This window comes from Salvelinus namaycush, chromosome 14 (genome assembly GCF_016432855.1).
Source record: "Salvelinus namaycush isolate Seneca chromosome 14, SaNama_1.0, whole genome shotgun sequence".
NCBI classification, from domain to species: Eukaryota; Metazoa; Chordata; class Actinopteri; order Salmoniformes; family Salmonidae; genus Salvelinus; species Salvelinus namaycush.
The window spans coordinates 36369495-36389920 of record NC_052320.1 but is presented as its reverse complement, the minus strand read 5'-3'; the positions used below and the strand labels follow the sequence as shown (position 1 = coordinate 36389920).

Here is a 20426-nt window from a genome sequence, read left to right as displayed (position 1 = left end):
CACTGTCCTCGGAAGACATGGTCACAATGCCTTATAGTTCTGCCCCACTTTTAGTTCCGCAATGAGTTGGAGTGATTGGTCGTGTTCGAAAGCATCAAAAGTAAAAACCGTATTGTATCATGTGTAAATTGTGAGTGATTGACTGATCTACAAATGCTATTGATCATTTATTAATGACGCAAGGTGATTTGTAGATCAGTCCAGTCAGTGTTGAATTGCATTTCGCAAGTGCCTAAAAATGATTGCTCGCTCACGTGTAGGCTATCATGAATTTGAGAGGTGGCTATTTTGTATGGGCCTGTCTATCCAAGTGGACTATATAACTTGATGATGACAAAACGTCAAACCCATAGCCCTGGATTATCATAACCCAGATCTCTAAAAACCCAAACAATATTTTTTTAAATCAACATAGCCAGCTGTCAGTAGAAAATAATGACCACACCCACCAATTCATACATTTCTTTTAGTCTCAGGAAAAGTGTTAGGGTCTAAGAATTTATTTCGGACTGGGCAAAATATTATATTTTTTCCTTAGGGCCAAATACTATGTAGACTGCACGATTTACCACAAGGTGGCACTGATGCAATATATTTCGATGACACCGATAATCTGTGTGGCAACACCTTTATAATAGACAATTTGGAGCTACAGGTGACCCTCAAATTTAAAGCATCTTTTAGCATAGGGGGGAAGACATATGTTTTTGAAATAAGCACCTCAAAATAAATACCTGTTTGTAAATAAACCTACTGTTATTAGTTTTAAGTGAGTAACTGGCCTCCAACTCAGTTTTAAACCCGTAGGCCTATGCTATAGGCCAAAAGATAAAAAAGGATATTGAAAGTCATTAGTTATTTTCTGAAGTAGCCTTAGGCTAGTTAGGCCAACAACATCCTTTGCTTCACTGAGGAACAAAGGATTATAATTAAGGGATTATCGCTGTGAAACAGTAGTCCAGCTGCAGACAAGTAGACCTAGGCTAATCCAATAACTAGTAACCGTCCAACACACAGAGGGTTCATTTCCTTTCGATTCATTACAGAATGTGGGCCCTAAACTGTGTCATGTGGCCCCAAAAAAGAGGGAGATGATATTGCGGTCACGGTCAGAGTTCGAACACCCCGGGGTAAATCATGGGGATAGTGTTACACGATTTATGTTGCCTAACGACCTCATGCTAATAGCCTAATCAATGGCAAAATTTGAAAAAATAACTGACGGACAATATATGATTAATGTGTAGGTATAATAACACACGAGCTACATTATTTTATAGGATATACTTTTTATACCGTAGACCAGTAGCGGTGCGTGGGTAAAATCACTGGGGAAGCCAGAAAAAAAAGCCATATTACAACCTGTGTTGTGATAATTGCCTTGTTTGCTCTATAAATCCTGTTAGTTCATATGCCTTGCGACCATGATAAAAAATAGGCCTAAGGCCGAGACAGTAAGACACATTGGCAGAATAAATTCCTTTGTTTCATCACAAAAGTGGAGAGCAACCTCTGTAAGGTGAAGTCCACAAAGCATATTTCATATAACAAACAGTTACATGACCTACAGAATGGCCAAGCAAATTAATTTTCCCGATATTTTCCCACCCCTAAAGAACTATTGATTTAGAACCACAGAGAGTTTACCGCAGGTCGCAAAGAAAACAGGAGCTGCCTCCACTATTCCAGCTCCATTTCAACTTCAACATTTCAACATCATCAAATCACCTCTGTTTAGTCTAATACAGTGCCAACTAAAATATACCAAAAACAATTTAGTCCAATCAACATAAGCTAAATATGATGTGGCGTTGTTTGTGCAAGTAGAAAAAACATGTTGACTCACTCTACTTGTAGAGATATGCCAATCACGCTGTCATATATTACACTCTTTTATTTTTTGTTGTCCTAGGCTACCTGGCTAAAACGCTTGCTTGATAGCCTTACTTCCTTTCATGGGCAACATTAGCTAGTTAACATTGGCCTTCTACATCTAGCTACATATTGAACTTCCAACCTCCCAGGCCTGGCGCACAATGTATGAATTAATGGTTGGATCAGAATCACAGTTATAATCATTGGCCAGTATGGAAAATTAAGTGTAACCACAACTCCAAATCCCTATCTCCATCCATGGGTAATTTAGGAAAAGGCCAATTTTAGTTAGCTAGCTAGCCACTGGAGGACAACAACACAACGAGATGCAACAAGTTGTTTCTGTCAATGATGTATGCTCTGGATGCAATTTGATAGGAGTGAAGCCAAATCCAAACGGGCTTCCCTTGACACTTTTTTTTGGTGCGCCAGGACCATTTACAGTTGAGCTCGCTCAGTTTAGCTCAATGCTGATTTTTTTTTTTTTTAACTAGGCAAGTGAGGTAAGAACAAATTCTTATTTACGATGATGGCCTACCCCGGCCAAACCCGGACGACGCTGGACCAATTGTGCGCCGCCATAAGGGACTTCAATGATATGGGCGGCCACAATGTCATACTCTTTTGGACCAGATAGCATCAGATAGATGGCCTACACATACGGAGACAGAGGGGCGCTGTTTCGCTCGCTTGGATGCTTTCTCCGGTGAGATACATTCAGCCTCTTGCGAATTCAAGGACAATTAGGAAACACAGAGACGAAAGATAAATAATTGTATGTTTTTTGCTTGGTACATTTTGTTGGGGAAGACTGGCTTCCCCTGGGCCCATGAATCATGAATACACGCCACTGCTGTAGACCTATTTTATAGGGCTACAATTTCTATGCGTAATGTCCTCCCCATGAGAGTGCATTACATGATAGCCTATATACCAGATGTAGCCCTATGTTTGACTAATAATTGGCTAATAATTGTTTGGCTTTTTAGACCAAAAAATTAAGCCTTTTAAAAACCAAGTGATATAATGAGACAGAATGATGATTAATAACGTGTTAATGTGAAATCTGAAAGGTGTGCATACAGTACTTCATTTGTGAAATATACATGCAGGGAATTAAATTATGTGATATTAAAAACGAATAATTTATAACTTAAAAGTTGCCAATTATAGCCAAAACAGGAGCAATAGGTCATTCGTTTTTGGGTTCTAATAAGACAAGTATAGCCTACCAAGCCCATAAACACATTTATTGTCCAAACCTCAGTGACCCTTATTAATCCAAAAGCATGCATATTTTATTGTGGTGTCAGCGTGTGTGTGGGCGTGTCGTGTGTATTTGGTTTGCCCATGCGTCCACCAGCGCGGGTACGTAATTTACGATACCACAGGCACATTTGTCTCTGTGAATGCCCTGGGACGTTATTGAGCAACAATTGATTAACCTTAAGCCTACACATGTTTATAATAGTTATTACATCGATATCATAGTAATATTAGGCCCATGATTTATTAGTTTACCTTATTAGTCTGATTTATTACGGTTAATTGTTGATGGTTATTAGGCGATATGGCCATCCATATAGCCTAATAATAATATGGGCTCCCGAGTGGCGCAGTGGTCTAAAGCACTACAGACCCTGGTTCGATTCCAGCCTGTATCACAACCGGCCGTGATTGGGAGTCACATAGGGCGGCGCACAATTGGCCCAGCGTCGTTAGGGTTTGTCCGGGGTAGGCCGTCATTGCAAATAAGAATTTGTTCTTAACTGACTTGCCGAGTTAAATAAAGGTTAAATCAAAATAAAAACATTAATTTTAATTGATTGACATTGGCCCAACTCAGAAGCTGTTTTTTTGTTTTTTTGTTTACAACAACCATACCTGGTAGACTACTACAGTAGATTGCTATCTCTAAACGGATTAGCATGGGATGCCCATGAGAGAGTAAATAGTGACACGTTGCGCACCTTGGACACAGGGTCCAAAATCACATCTTCGCGTCATTTTGAGAGGATGGTCACAGCTGTTTTCCTGTTGCTTCAGTAGTCTAACCAAAAAACTTCGAAGAGACTAGTAGCCTATGGACCACTGATCCAGGATATAATGTAGGCGTCTTTATTTTATCCATCTACGATCCATCATGCGCAACACCCGGATGTTGCAATGCAAAGATGTTTGTGGTGTAGCTACTCTCTGGGGTTCTGTAGGATTTATTAAATGTTGTTGTTGAATACTTTGGTTTATCGTTTATTGTTACATTTTTTGATATTTTTTTTACTGTGTTGGAATTAAAACGGCGTTTCAATGTGGATAAGAGGATGCAAGAAGCAGAGGAACAGCCCGAAGGTAAATCCGATGTAAATCAGTTGTCACTGGAGCGCTGCGCTTTCGGGAGGACGCCCGTGCGCTCTTGTGTGTGTGTGTGTGTGTGTGTGTGTGTGTGTGTATATATATATATATATATATATGTCTTATGTCAGTCTTGTCGTACGTGTCTCTCGTGTGACCCGGAGCCCAAAGCTTTATATTTGTTTTGTGCTGCAAGCATCTTTATTTGTTATTATAGTTTTATAAGCAGTGGACATCACTGATGTCTCCGTAATATATTTGAATAATCATCTGAAACGTAGTCCTGAGAAAAGGTAGGTTTATTTGTGGATTGATTTGATGGAAGTTTGGAATATGATCATATGAAGTCTAGTCTAGGTGAGAGGAAGCAGTGACATTATTTAGCTTTCAATAATTAAATTGTATTTGTCTGACTCAGTTTTGCATCAATTTAATTTGTTGTAACAGTGGATTATGTAATCCATTTCACAGTATTCAATTAGGTCATCACCAGAAATAAATCATTATTTCCACATTCTTTTCATTTTTTTGTTGCATCCATATGGTCTACTAGGCTCTTACAATGAGCAGCCTTCCCTTGTATCCTCTGTGTTTTCATTAGTTGTCAAGGGAATGCTCCCTGGTCAGCTTAGCCCCATCTCATCGAACAATAACAACATCACTATCCTGTCCAAGGAAGTCATTGCTTTGATTACAGCTTGCCATTCTAATCAGCTCACCGCAAAATTCATTGTTTGCCAATATAAATGAAATCTAGTGGTTTTCTGAGAGCAACAAAAATCATATTTTATTAAGAAAAGATACACCAATAACTAGGCGTATATACTAAATAAAGCCAATTGGCTTCCTTTGTGGACGTTGTAGCATCTCCCTGTGATCTGAATGAAATACATGCAGCGTTAAAAGGTTTATTTCGATATTGAAGTGTCACTGCATAGTCACAGAGACTGGTGAGGGAACCTTCTGAGTTTCACATACAGTTTGTATTTCATGCCTTTCTCTCTCCCTTCCACTCTCTATCCCCTGGTTGTCTCACCATTCACTCCCCTCCCCTTCCCCTTCCCCACTCTCCCTCTGGCTTACACCTTTCTCTGATCAATCCCTCTCTATACCCTGGTCCCCTCTCTCTCTCTCTCTCTCTCTCTCTCTCGCTCCCCTCAGGGGCACAGTATGCTAGCAGCAACAGAGCCCATCCCTCTGGTGACACGTCGGCCCTCGGGTCAGAAAACCCCTCCCACTCGCAGCCCGAACCCTACCCCCAGACTGGCACTATCTCCTGGCAGGCCGCGATCCATGCTGCTCGTAACGCCCAGGGCGACGCTCCCCAGAGCATGAGCGCCCGCCCCTCTGTCCCTGGGGCCACACCTGCCCCGGTGGGCTCACTGTCACAGAGGAAGAGGCAGCTGTACGCCAAGAGCAAGAAGCAGGCCGGCTCCACCAACAGCAGACCGCCCAGGGCACTGTTCTGCCTCACCCTCAACAACCCCATCCGCAGAGCCTGCATCAGCCTGGTGGAGTGGAAGTATCCTTTCCGGGGCTCTCTCGATGGAGATATACAGGGACTCTCTGTGTCCCCACATGGGACCATGGAAAACACCTGTGGCTTTTGGTCTATTCGTTTACAAGAGAAAGCAGCCCATGATAGCCATGATGGCAAGTGTCATCCTCTGATAGTTAGCATCCCTTCCCAAGCACTAAACAAATAATCGGCAACAAAATCATTTATTCTGCAGTCTCTATAGTGATCATGTAGCCTTGCCGTTGTCTCGGTCTTTCCTCTTCTAAGCTAAAAACACTCCCAGACCAGACCTCGGTTGGAGACAGTCTAGAGCAGCGTTTCCCAAAACTCGGTCCTCGAGTAAACGTCTAGTTTTTTTTGCCCTACTACACATCTGATTCAAATGATCAACGCTTGATAATTAGTTAATTATTTGAATCAGCTGTGTAGTTCTAGGGCAGTAAACCAAAACGTGCACCCCTTGGGGCCCCGAGGAGTTCGGGAAACCCTGGTCTAGAGAAATTCATTTGAGTGTATTGCTGAATGCAGACATCACAGACCGTATCCAGTGTGGTTTTATAGATGGCACATTAAGACAATCCCATGATAAGGAGTAAGCTCCCCATCATCTATCGAACTGATGATGTCGCTGCATTTGAAAATGCTTGCTTTGAGCATTGTACTTTTTACCTCATAAGAGCCAAGAGAGTTTCAGGATCCCCCCCTTACCTTTACATGACTGCAATGTGCTCTCTCTGTTTTATGCTCACGTATTGACTGTGTGCTTTGAACATTGTTCCTTAACCGTGTGCCTCAGACCCTTTGATATCTTTATACTTCTCTCTATTTTTGCCAACTGTGTGGCCTTAGCTGTTTACATCCCCTTCCCAGAGGACGACTCCAACTCCACCAACCACGACCTGGTGAGCATTCCATTCTATTCTATTCTATTCTATTCTACAGTATAGCAGGGCTTCAGGAAGTGACACTTGTCCATAGTTTTTCTAGGAGGATTTTTTCTGCTACTGAATGCTGAGTTGGCCATGGCATAGATGGACCATGTTACACCTTCATCAGGCTACTTCTGAGGAATCGGGGTACATAAGGAATGACACTACACTGTTGCAGTTATACACTGCAATTTACTCTGCTTTGTGTGTTGCCGCAGGTGGATGTGGCTCACCATAGGTAGTCTGAAGAACACACACACACACACACACACACACACACACACACACACACACACACACACACACACACACACACACACACACACAGGGGAACACACACTGTACATGTTGACATCACTATGGCTACACATATTGGTCTTTAACCTGTCTGCTGGGCCTGGCTTGGGATTGGTTGTTCCCTGCATGGCCTCAGGGGTTTCCTGTCATTATTTGGTGATGTATCATGTTTCGTTTGTTGACGCAAACGGTATGCTACGCTAGTCTGTTCTGGAGGTCATCTGCCCTGTGTGTCACGCCCAGTCTGTTCCACATTCAGCAGTGAGGGCTTGGAGAGGAGAATGCCCTGATCATTTGTTATACCATGTTAGTTTGTTTACAGTATTGTGCTGACATAATCACACACACAGACTTGTATGTGCAGTGCAGCTGCAGCATAGAAGCAATAAGGAAATGAAAATGATCAAATATAATTTACACAGAGCAGTTATAGTTAGCGTTATAGTTCTATGACCAGTTATACAGTGGGGCAAAAAAGTATTTAGTCAGCCACCAATTGTGCAAGTTCTCCCACTTAAAAAGATGAGAGAGGACTGTAATTTTTATCATAGGTACACTTCAACTATGACAGACAAAATGAGAAAGAAAAATCCAGAAAATCACATTGTAGGATTTTTAATGAATTTATTTGCAAATTATGGTGGAAAATAAGTATTTGGTCAATAACAAAAGTTTATCTCAATACTTTGTTATATACCCTTTGTTGGCAATGACAGAGGTCAAACGTTTTCTGTAAGTTTTCACAAGGTTTTCACACACTGTTGCTGGTATTTTGGCCCATTCCTCCATGCAGATCTCCTCTAGAGCAGTGATGTTCTGGGGCTGTTGCTGGGCAACACGGACTTTCAACTCCCTCCAAAGATTTTCTATGGGGTTGAGATCTGGAGACTGGCTAGGCCACTCCAGGACGTTGAAATGCTTCTTACGAAGCCACTCCTTCGTTGCCCGGGCGGTGTGTTTGGGATCATTGTCATGCTGAAAGACCCAGCCACGTTTCATCTTCAATGCCCTTGCTGATGGAAGGAGGTTTTCACTCAAAATCTCACGATACATGGCCCCATTCATTCTTTCCTTTACACGGATCAGTCGTCCTGGTCCCTTTGCAGAAAAACAGCCCCAAAGCATGATGTTTCCACCCCCATGCTTCACAGTAGGTATGGTGTTCTTTGGATGCAACTCAGCATTCTTTGTCCTCCAAACACGACGAGTTGAGTTTTTACCAAAATGTTCTATTTTGGTTTCATCTGACCATATGACATTCTCCCAATCTTCTTCTGGATCATCCAAATGCTCTCTAGCAAACTTCAGACGGGCCTGGACATGTACTGGCTTAAGCAGGGGGACACGTCTGGCACTGCAGGATTTGAGTCCCTGGCGGCGTAGTGTGTTACTGATGGTAGGCTTTGTTACTTTGGTCCCAGCTCTCTGCAGGTCATTCACTAGGTCCCCCCGTGTGGTTCTGGGATTTTTGCTCACCGTTCTTGTGATCATTTTGACCCCACGGGGTGAGATCTTGCGTGGAGCCCCAGATCGAGGGAGATTATCAGTGGTCTTGTATGTCTTCTATTTCCTAATAATTGCTCCCACAGTTGATTTCTTCAAACTAAGCTGCTTACACTGGCGTGCCGTGGGCCTGGGGCCTGGGCCTTCAGTGAGGTACTACACAGTCCCACCCGAATTAATCCACCTCTTAATGCCATCATTATGATGCCATGGCTCTAGACACTATACATTTAGACAGAAACGCAGTATAACCAGGCGTTGCGTCACCTTGAAATTGACAAATTGACGTTTTTGGGTAAACAGTGTTTACCCAAAAACATGACACAATCAATGAGTCTTTTCAATATTTCCCTTCACCTTTTCATTGTGCAGCTCCGTTGCCCTGCGCGCTTGTTCTTTGAGCTGTAGATCCACTCCGGTGTCCCCAAAAGTTTTCAAAAGCACCATTGCTTGTAAGTGCCCAGCCGTACTTTGGTGTCTCGTTGCTGCCTTGGTTAGACAACTCAAGTTTGCAAAGCCAGTGTGGCTCCAAACACCAAATCGATCACTTGCAAATAATAGGCATTCCCAGCAGTACAGTTTGCAGTGCTTCTCAGAGCCTGTGAGCCATTGACAGCGCTCGTAGTTGAAACTTTGAAAGTGGCGAGCGAACGAACCCATTCCCCCTTGTGACAGGCTTTGTAGCGTCGGGCGACCTCTCCTTACAATGTCTAACTTTTCTTGAAAAGTTCGTCTTGAGAATGGCGTTATAATTATATCCTCGACCAAATCGATATCTTCTCCTCCTTCCGCCATTGTGGGTTGAAAAAACAGCTTAGTAGTACGCGAATTAATTCGTTTATCAAATTCAGTTTCCTAGATCTGCATAGACTTGCCCATAGGACCTGCCTCTCTATATTGGTAATCCAATCAAAAGACGTGCACGCACTACGCCTGCTAGCTGGCTCCTGTGTAACACTGGAGCCAGCCAGCAGGCGTACAATAGCCAACTCTAAAGCTGATTGGTTGACACAAAATTTTCATTTCCATTCACTATAAGCTACAAGCGGCCGCACTGTTGATTCTGAAGGCCTGAGGGCAGATTTTAGACCCCTGGCAACACATGATGGCTGAATATGATTGGATAAAAGATCTAACATAAAGACCAGCCCTCCAAATCTCAACCTGGGGCTGGAAGCAGTGCAACCAAGAGGAAAGCTATGAAATGAAGAGTATAACTCTTACTCTGGGGAATAATTTCATACATATTTGTGGGAAAATATATTTAAAAATATATATATATTCTGATGATGTTTAGGCCAGCAGAGTAGGCCTTGCAGGCCCTGACGGCCCACCACTGGCTGCTTACCTATTGCAGATTCAGTCTTCCCAGCCTGGTGCAGGTCTACAATTTTGTTTCTGGTGTCCTTTGACAGCTCTTTGGTCTTGGCCATAGTGGAGTTTGGAGTGTGACTGTTTGAGGTTGTGGACAGGTGTCTTTTATACTGATAACAAGTTCAAACAGGTGCCATTAATACAGGTAACGAGTGGAGGACAGAGGAGCCTCTTAAAGAAGAAATTACAGGTCTGTGAGAGCCAGAAATCTTGCATGTTTGTAGGTGACCAAATACTTATTTTCCACCATAATTTGCAAATAAATTAATAAAAAATCCTACAATGTGATTTTCTGGATTCTTTTTTCTCATTTTGTCTGTCATAGTTGAAGTGTACCTATGATGAAAATTACAGGCCTCTCTCATCTTTTTAAGTGGGAGAGAACTTGCACAATTGGTGGCTGACTAAATACTTTTTTGCCCCACTGTATGTCAATCAGCAACCTTTAACAGTGACCAGCAAATAGAGGATTTTAGATTTATATCGGAGCTGCCTCAGGTTCTGACCTCTTGGCGTAACGGTTAAAGTGTTGGCTTGATAGTCGCTGGACCCGGGTTCGAGTATATTGGTGGTAAAAGTGAAATGGAGGCCGTGGGACTTGGTCTATACCCCACGCTCCCCCAAAGAAAGGGGGTACTGTAGCGACCATAACCCAACACCTACCGACCTCGTGAAGAGGTTTGGACTTCTTGGCGTAATGGCTAGAGTCCCGGTCGAGGCTACAATATGTCACAAGTGCTTGTCAAAGATATTTAATTCCATTTTGACATACGGAGCTGTATACCTTGTATCTCACGATTCACAGAGAGTGGCAGAGTGAAGGATGACATGAGATGGCTGTAGGTATTCAGAGTTTCTGATGAGTTTCGCTCCGTCTTTGCGTGTTAGATTGACCATCTATCTCGGTTCTATTCCATCTCTGTGCACGCAGATCCAATCGCATGCCAGGCCCCTAACTGTTAAAAATGTGAAAAGATGTTCGTCCTCTTTAGATTGCACTGGAAGACGCATGCCTATGAACTTGTCGTGCTGTGACTGATATTGTCCTGAGATCTGATATTGCCCTGAGATCTGATATTGCCCTGAGATCTGATATTGCCCTGAGATCTGATATTGCCCTGAGATCTGATATTGCCCTGAGATCTGATATTGCCCTGAGATCTGATATTGCCCTGAGATCTGATATTGCCCTGAGATCTGATATTGTCCTGAGATCTGATATTGCCCTGAGATCTGATATTGCCCTGAGATCTGATATTGCCCTGAGATCTGATATTGTCCTGAGATCTGATATTGCCCTGAGATCTGAATTTGCCCTGAGATCTGATATTGTCCTGAGATCTGATATTGCCCTGAGATCTGATATTGCCCTGAGATCTGATATTGCCCTGAGATCTGATATTGCCCTGAGATCTGATATTGCCCTGAGATCTGATATTGCCCTGAGATCATCTTAGAGAAGTAAGTATTAAAAAACAGATCTCTAAACAGATGGAGGAAACAGAGTATTAACTCTCGCCAAACCTCTGGTCAGCATCATCTCATGTCCAATCTTTATTTGATGGAGGTTTTCTCTATTCTCAAAGCTCTCGTCAGAATAAACACATTTAAAATTAGCAGGAATGAGATCAAATAATTGATTTGTTTATGTTGTAAATTGCTGGAGGTATAAGGTTGTTGTGAACACAGTTTGAGAGAGTCATTTCTAGCATATTTTAGCCCCTCCCACCCATCTTATTGTATGTGTATTACTTGTATAGAAGCAGTAGGTAGTATTGTGGCGACAGTGGGATACATTATAGGAACGCAGCTGTTTCCTATACAGGCCAAAGATGCAGATTCCTCCATCATGGTTATTGTTGAAGTGAAAGCTTGAGTGAACTGAGTCACTAATTCATTTTCCTTTAGGGCAGTAGTTTGTATTATTTGAGGGATTTGACTTATCAACATCTGAGAATTTCTACTGTGAAACCGTAGAGATTCAGGTGATGTGGTTTTAGATTTCAACACCTGATGTGTCAGTTGGCATGAGTTAAATCATTTCCAGTGCCTGTGCCCTAACAACGCACGCACGCACGCACGCACGCACGCACGCACGCACGCACGCACGCACGCACGCACGCACGCACGCACGCACACACACACACACACACACACACACACACACACACACACACTTGAGCATGTGTCACCTGGCCTCTACATGTCTGCTCTCACAATAGCATTACCGAAGGGGGAGGGGTGAGTCTGTGTATGCCAGGGTTGGGCTCAATTCCAGGCAATTCAGAAAATAAACCATATTGCAATTCTACATTCTCCTCATTGAAAATGATTGAGGAGAATTGCATTTGTAATTTCAGTGTACTTCCTGAATTGTCTAGAATTTAAATGGAATTGTCCCCAAGCCTGGTGTGTGCTTAATAGCCTAGCTAGCATGAATGAAACCAGCAATTCCTAATCTATCAAAACCTTGAATGCACTCTCTCTCAGGGTGTAATCCTCGTTTGAACACTGTAAGGGTGGATCAGTAGAAGTGCATATGTGGAGCATGAATGAGTGCGGGTGCTTTAAGGATGGTTGCATGTGTGTCTTAAGAGTACATGGCCATGTACTGTTATAATCTCCACCCGGCACAGCCAGAAGAGGACTGGCCACCCGTCAGAGCCTGGTTCCTTTCTAGGTTTCTTCCTAGATTCCAGACTTTCTAGGGAGTTTTTCCTAGCCGTTGTGCTTCTACATCTGCATTGAGTGCTCTCTGGGGTTTTAGGCTGGGTTTCTGTATAAGCACTTTGTGACAACTGCTGATGTAAAAAGGGGCTTTATAAATGCATTTGATTGATTGATGGATTGTGTGTCGTGCTGTGTGACGGTCACTTAGGGGCTTGAGACCTTCTCCCTTATGTGTCATTGAGCCTGGCCACTCACACCAGTGTGGCTCTTTATCTGGGGTCCATGTCAGTATCTGTGGGAATATCCTAGTTTGAGCAGGTGGGGAACTAGGAACATCCTATATTGAGAAAGAGTGTGTGTGTGTGCGTGTGTGCACATGTCTCTGTGACCCTATGAGTGTATGTGTGTGGCCAGGTTTGGAGGATTAAGCTGTGCTGTAGATTAGTGCCCAGTAGATGAGAGGAGGTTGTGCAGGCAGAGACGGGGAGGGGGAGTTGTCAGGGTCTAGCACACGAGTGGGAGGTGGGACTGTGAAAGGGATGAGGGTTTAACAGTGGATGATGTGACTCTGTCTGTTTGGGTCAGACTGACCCCTGCTATGGCTGGGATGACGATAAGGATCCCATTCAGCTTGGCTATGATCTGATGGGTACTTATACTTATGGCATCTCCTTTGACCACTAGCATACTGCTTGTCCAATGAGCGAGCCGTCGCATTGGTCTCCATTGGCAACAGGAGCCAACAGTCACAGCATAAGCACACAGTTGAATAACACTGGATAGACAATCCTAATGAAAACCATTAAGGGATGATGCTTACTGTCCTGTGTGTTCCTCTGTGTTTGATTATTTTATTCCCCCGGAGATATTTCCATGTATCTGTTGAAGAGAGCCATTGTGTGTGGGTTGTTTAATTGATTCTGTATCATCAAGGTCTCACTTTTGATGGAATTGGATAGCTGAATGGTTTTAATCTGTCCAACTATTTCAGACAGTATGCTAGTATCTAAGATAGGGCTTTTGGATTTAATGGTGTTATTAGATGAGTTGTAAGTGGTTTTGGGCTGCATTCTCATTCTGAGCCTAGCAGACATTGTGTTCATGTCTTTGCATTCTCATTCTGAGCCTAGCAGACATTGTGTTCATGTCTTTGACTGTATGTAGCACATCATTCAGCGGCTCAAGGCTCAAGACCATGTTTTGTGTGTGTGTATATACAGCAGGGTCTGAAATGATTGACACCCTTGATAAAGATGAGCAACAAATACTATTTTTCCCCAAAATGGTAGGGGTATAAATTATTGACAGCCCTAAAGAGTCTTATAAATATGATAGTCAGATATTTGTTAGATTTGGTGGGTACTTATGACATCTCCTTTAACTACGTGTGTGAGAGAGTCACAGAGGGTCAAAGATCATACCCCTAAGACGTGCTAACCTCCCCTGTTATTGGTAATGGTGAGAGGTGAACATCTCTTGGAGGTACAAGCTTGATGTAGTAATTGCTAGGTATATGGGACCAAATACCAAATTTTTGACCAACTTATTTTGTTAAACACACAATGAGCAATTGTATTAGTATAAAATAGTATAATTTCCCCATTCTCTTGAGCATACAATATGCTCAATATTTGAGTTATGTATTTTATACGGTCATTTTTGTTAATCTTTATCAAGGGGGTCAATAATTTCGGAACCCCACTGTATGTGTGTATGTGTGTGTTTATGCTGCCTATGTGTGTTTGTGTGTCTGTGTATGTGTGTGTTTATGTTGCCTATTTGTGTTTGTGTGTCTGTGTATGTGTGTGTTTATGTTGCCTATTTGTGTTTGTGTGTCTGTGTATGTGTGTTTATGTTGCCTATTTGTGTTTGTGTGTCTGTGTATGTGTGTGTTTATGCTGCCTATGTGTGTTTGTGTGTCTGTGTATGTGTGTGTTTATGTTGCCTATGTGTGTTTGTGTGTCTGTGTATGTGTGTGTTTATGCTGCCTATGTGTGTTTGCGGATAATATGTGTGTGTTATACATTACATTTTCACCGAACAGCATTCTGTGCAGTCTGCCAAAAAGGTGTAATGTGTGTGTGTGTGTGTCTTTCTGTCAGGGATGGAATGTTTAGTCAAAGAGGAGGGGAAATGAGTCACCTAAGCAGGTCACGTTTGTGTGTGTGTGTGTGTGTGTGTGTGTGTGTGTGTGTGTGTGTGCACGTGCGTGCGTGCGCAAATGTGTTTATGAGAAAGAGGAGGGGAAATGAGTCAGGCTAAGCAGGTCACGTTTGTGTGTGTGTGTGTGTGTGTGTGTGTGTGTGTGTGTGTGTGTGTGTGTGTGTGTGTGTGTGTGTGTGTGTGTGTGTGTATGTGTGTGTGTGTGCACATGCGTGTGCATATGTGTTTGTGAGAGTGAGTGAGATAGAGATAGAGATAGAAAGAAATAGATAGATGCAGACCTATTTCAGCAGCTGTAAGATTCTCTACCTCTCCCCCAGTCTCACTCTTTATTTATTTCTCTGATAGATTGACTACCTACTAAAAAATGTAGTACTGTGTTGTAAAACGTATCTAACTTGCATGTTTTATTTTTATTTTGGCTAAGATACAGTAGCCAGTTTGTGTACAAACAGTACTTTTATTAATCTATTAAAATATATCCATCTATAGATTTGAATCTATAAAATCTATTATTTTGACGGGGTTTCCACTGTTGGGGTTGTGCTATTCAAATGAAATAAAATTGTATTGGTCATATGGATAAGGTACAGCGTAGTTTACACAGCACAATGAAATGCTTCCTTGTCAGCTCTCCTCTCAACAGTGCACAAGTTACAAAACAAAGTACAGTACAGTTGAGTGCAGCGTTATAATGCACCTCTGTAGGTGTTAAGCACACAGGGTGTTAGTATGGAAGGCCTTATCCCCATTTGAGACCACATATACCTGATGTAACTTGATGTTCACGGTTGTTCACTATAACAGCACAGTATGTCTCAACTGGGGCTGGACGGCAATGCTGAGAGCAGATGTTCATTGATCGAATCGGGCTACCAGAGCTGTGTAACAGGGTATGACCCCGGACGGGCTACCAGAGCTGTGTAACAGGGTATGACCCCGGACGGGCTACCAGAGCTGTGTAACAGGGTATGACCCCGGACGGGCTACCAGAGCTGTGTAACAGGGTATGACCCCGGACGGGCTACCAGAGCTGTGTAACAGGGTATGACCCCGGACGGGCTACCAGAGCTGTGTAACAGGGTATGACCCCGGACGGGCTAGCCGAGGCCAGGCTCTGCTCCCCAGGCAGCATTATTACAGCCTCATTTCAGTTCTCGCCTCATTACAACCAGGAAGTGCTCTGTTGGCGTCGGGGGAGGGGGGTGACACACGCACGTAGTACACGTGCACCATGCAGACACACACACGTACGCAGACACGGACTGCAGTTTTGCTGCTGTCAGTATGGCTTCCTCCACTGTCCATGTCCCCATACAGGGCTCGAACCAGTCATCCTCTGTTCGCAAACACAAGTGACCACCCTCCTTGACAACGTGCCAACCGTTTACACTATCGAGAAATATCTCATTCGATAGCTTCATCGGCGACATTTCAAGCAAGCTGTGGAGTGAGCTTACGGTACATTCTTAACTCCGTTACACATGCACACACTCACACACAATTTGTCTTGACATTTTTGGACACTGTATTAATCATTTAAGGAATGCTTTGAATTTACCCTGACTCCAAAGGAAACCACTGTTCTTAGTCCACTCCACAAGATAACCCAAGCGTCTACCACAGAGCGGAGTGTGTGGGCATGGCGAGTGGGTAGATGTCTTACAGCAGCTAGGTCAGGGCTCATTGTCAGTCAGAACCAGCAGCCAGAGACATGGCTGGCAACAACAAAACGAATAAAGCACGCTGTACATCACAGCACAGCACAACAACAGTAGGACAGTACAGCACAACTGAACACAACACAACACAGCACTGCACAATACAACACAAAGACAGCCTCTCTCTCCCCCAGGGCTATGGAGGACAGAAGCAAATGTTTGTATACACATCCTTCATTTAAACTTAATGGTGTGAAAATGTTCACCTTTTTCCAGTGTGGCTTTTGACGCTCTAAGTATTTACACAGCCAACAAATATCATTGTGTATATAAGAGATAGAGAGGAAGAACATACGTGTTAAAAACAAACTTAATGCCTACACCTTACTGCTCCATTCTCCTGTTTTCCACAGGATTACCCTCATACTGTAATCATTACCCTCATACTGTAATCATTACCCTCATAATGTGATCATTACCCTCATAATGTGATCATTACCCTCATAATGTGATCATTACCCTCATAATGTAATCATTACCCTCACACTGTAATCATCACCCTCACACTGTAATCATCACCCTCACACTGTAATCATCACCCTCACACTGTAATCATTACCCTCATAATGTAATCATTACCCTCATACTGTAATCATTACACTCACACTGTAATCATTACCCTCATGCTGTAATCATTACCCTCACACTGTAATCATTACCCTCATAATGTAATCATTACCCTCATAATGCAATCATTACCCTCACAGTGTGATCATTACCCTCACACTGTAATCATTACCCTCACACTGTAACCATCACCCTCGTAATGTGATCATTACCCTCGTAATGAGATCATTACCCTTGTAATGTGATCATTACCCTCATACGGTAATCATTACCCTCGTAATGTGATCATTACCCTCATAATGTGATCATTACCCTCATAATGTAATCATTACCCTCACACTGTAATCATTACACTCACACTGTAATCATTACCCTCATGCTGTAATCATTACCCTCATAATGTGATCATTACCCTCATAATGTGATCATTACCCTCATAATGTGATCATTACCCTCATAATGTGATCATTACCCTCATAATGTAATCATTACCCTCACACTGTAATCGTCACCCTCATAATGTAATCATTACCCTCACACTGTAATCATTACCCTCATAATGTAATCATTACCCTCATAATGTGATCATTACCCTCATAGTGTGATCATTACCCTCACACTGTAATCATTACCCTCACACTGTAACCATCACCCTCGTAATGTGATCATTACCCTCGTAATGTGATCATTACCCTCATACGGTAATCATTACCCTCATAATGTGATCATTACCCTCATAATGTAATCATTACCTGCATAATGTGATCATTACCCTCATAATGTGATCATTACCCCCATAATGTACTCATTACCCCATAATGTAATCATTGCCCTCATACTGTAATCATTACCGCCATACTGTAATCATTACCCTCATACTGTATTCATTACTCTCACACTGTAATCATTACTTTCACACTGTAATCTTTACCTTCATACTGTAATCATTACCCTCATACTGTAATCATCACCCTCATACTGTAATCATTACCCTCATAATGTGATCGTTGCCTTCCCAGTGTAATCATTGCCTTCCTACTGTTATCATTACTCTCATACTGTAATTATTACCCTCACAATATAATCATTACCATCATACTGTAATCATTACCCTCATACTGTAATCATTCATCTCACACCGTAATCATTACCCTCACACTGTAATCATTACCCTCACAATGTAATCATTACCCTCACACTGTAATCATTACCCTCATACTGTAATCATTACTCTCATACTGTAATCATTACCCTCATACTGTAATCATCACCCTCATACTGTAATCATTACCCTCATAATGTGATCGTTACCTTCACAGTGTAATCATTGCCTTCCTACTGTTATCATTACTCTCATACTGTAATTATTACCCTCACAATATAATCATTACCATCATACTGTAATCATTACCCTCATACTGTAATCATTCATCTCACACCGTAATCATTACCCTCACACTGTAATCATTACCCTCACACTGTAATCATTACCCTCACACTGTAATCATTACCCTCATACTGTAATCATTACTCTCATACTGTAATCATTACCCTCATACTGTAATCATTACTCTCATACTGTAATCATTACCCTCATACTGTAATCATTCAACTCATAGTGTAGTCATGCATGCAGCGTGTGTGTGTGTGTGTGTGTGTGCGTGTGCGTGTGCGTGTGCGGAGGTTTCATGAAATGTCAACAGTATTTTGCATTGGGTACAGAGTGTGTCTTTGGTCTGGGTGAGGTGTCAAAAGCTTTTTGCCATGAGTGCTTTTAGGTCTTGTGAAATGTCAACTGCGGTTGGCTTCACGCGTGTTAGCCTCATGTAACTTATTTGGTCTTTTGAAATGTCAACAAAAGATCTGCTGCAGTCACTGTATGTCCAGGCCCTGAAGTGGTGTGTGTGTGTATGTGCATTTGTGTCAGTGTGTGAACCTGAGGGACTTTTAGATATACTTGTCAGATCCATCAGATGTGGTCAAGCTGCCCTCATGGCATTGTCCGTCTGAGATTAGTCATGCTCTGGTGGATGTGAATGTAGTTGCCCTGCTTCGGTCATCTCTCTGTGAGAGGGAGATGGGGACACTGCTAGGAATGATGATGATCAGAGCCATGTATTTAGCGAGTTGGGCCAATACGGTTTCAGCATTATGATACATTTACACGGAAGCCCTTCTATACATTTACACGGCAGCCAAGTTAGCTCCCCATTAACATTACATGAGGATTAAAAAAAAAAAATACTATAAAACTGAATGCCTAGTGTGAGCATTATGATGCATTTACATGACACTACAACTATGGCAGCCATGTTAGCTCTGCATTAACATTACACGGGGAAATACTGAAACAATGATATGTAATTGAATGTCGAGAATTAGAACAATATTCAACATTCTAAAAGTTGGCATAACTCTCCAAATACAGTATATGATGATGATGATGATGATGACGACAGAGATGTTGGGTGGAGAATGGGGATGATGATGATGATGAACATGATGTGGATGAGGATGGAGAGGAAGGATTGTAAACAGTGCGCCTGGCTGTGAGGAAGCTTGTCTGTTTTAATCCTGCTTTATATGGTCCAGTGAGGGCAGATTACTGCAGCCAGGCCTGTGCAGCTGGAAAGTGCCTGCAGCCTGATTGATGCCTGTTTCACCATTGTGCCATCAATGGTCCATCCACCCTTCTATCTCATTCATCTGTCTCTGTTGTCAATCCCTCACAGTTGTCCGAGAGTCTCGTTTCCTCTCTCAGCTGTTCCCTCACTCAATCACTAAGTCATTGTTCTCGACCCATGATGACAGGTTAGGGGGATGGATAGAGAGATGGAGGGAATGTGGGAGCATTGATTAGGTTGTAAATGGTTTGACATGGGGATTGGGAGGGTGAAGATGCCTCCCCCCTCATTATGCTAGACCAGTTGTTCAACAAAAGACTGTGGTGGTAGTTGTTACACACGGCTATGAATCCAAAGAAACTCATTCTTGATGAAGTTTTGAACGTCAAAAGTCGTGGGAGCATTTTGTTTTTCTTTGGTGTTTTTACAAATCCCACAGTGGTGGTGAGCGAGGCAGTATAATGGAGCTGTGTTCAGGGTTAGGTAGGTTACTTTCTAAATGTAATCCGTTATTTATTAGTTACCTGTCCAAAATTGTAATCAGTAACATAACTTTTGGATTACCCAAACTCAGCAATGTAATCTGATTACATACTCTGGTTCTTTGGTGACTAGTAAGCATTTTTTAAAGCTCCCACTCTGGGCTGGATGTGTCAATGTGTAATTCATACATGCATAATGTATGTGCAGAATTACTGTCTTATTTCAATTTGCCAAATTTGAAAGTGACTGTTTTCTGGAAGCTATTCTGCGCAATTTTACCTCCATTTCCCCCCATGTGGGCCAGCCCCCTAGCAATTCGAGTTCCAGCCAATGAGAGTCAGCCCCTCAT

The 20426-nt window shown here is 42.5% G+C and overlaps 1 protein-coding gene across 10 annotated transcripts in view; it reads left to right on the top strand.

Annotated features, from left to right (window-relative positions):
* The first annotated feature begins 3917 nt into the window (after nucleotides 1–3917).
* The window catches only part of LOC120059461 (voltage-dependent L-type calcium channel subunit alpha-1D-like), an 88121-nt gene continuing 71612 nt past the window's right edge, over nucleotides 3918–20426 (top strand). For all 10 annotated transcript variants that reach the window (XM_039008528.1, XM_039008529.1, XM_039008527.1 and 7 more), the window contains exons 1-3: nucleotides 3918–4224; nucleotides 5389–5749; nucleotides 6543–6648. In XM_039008528.1, the coding sequence (XP_038864456.1) occupies nucleotides 4197–4224; nucleotides 5389–5749; nucleotides 6543–6648 (495 nt within the window). In that variant the 5' untranslated portion in view covers nucleotides 3918–4196. The remainder of the gene's footprint in view (nucleotides 4225–5388; nucleotides 5750–6542; nucleotides 6649–20426) is intronic.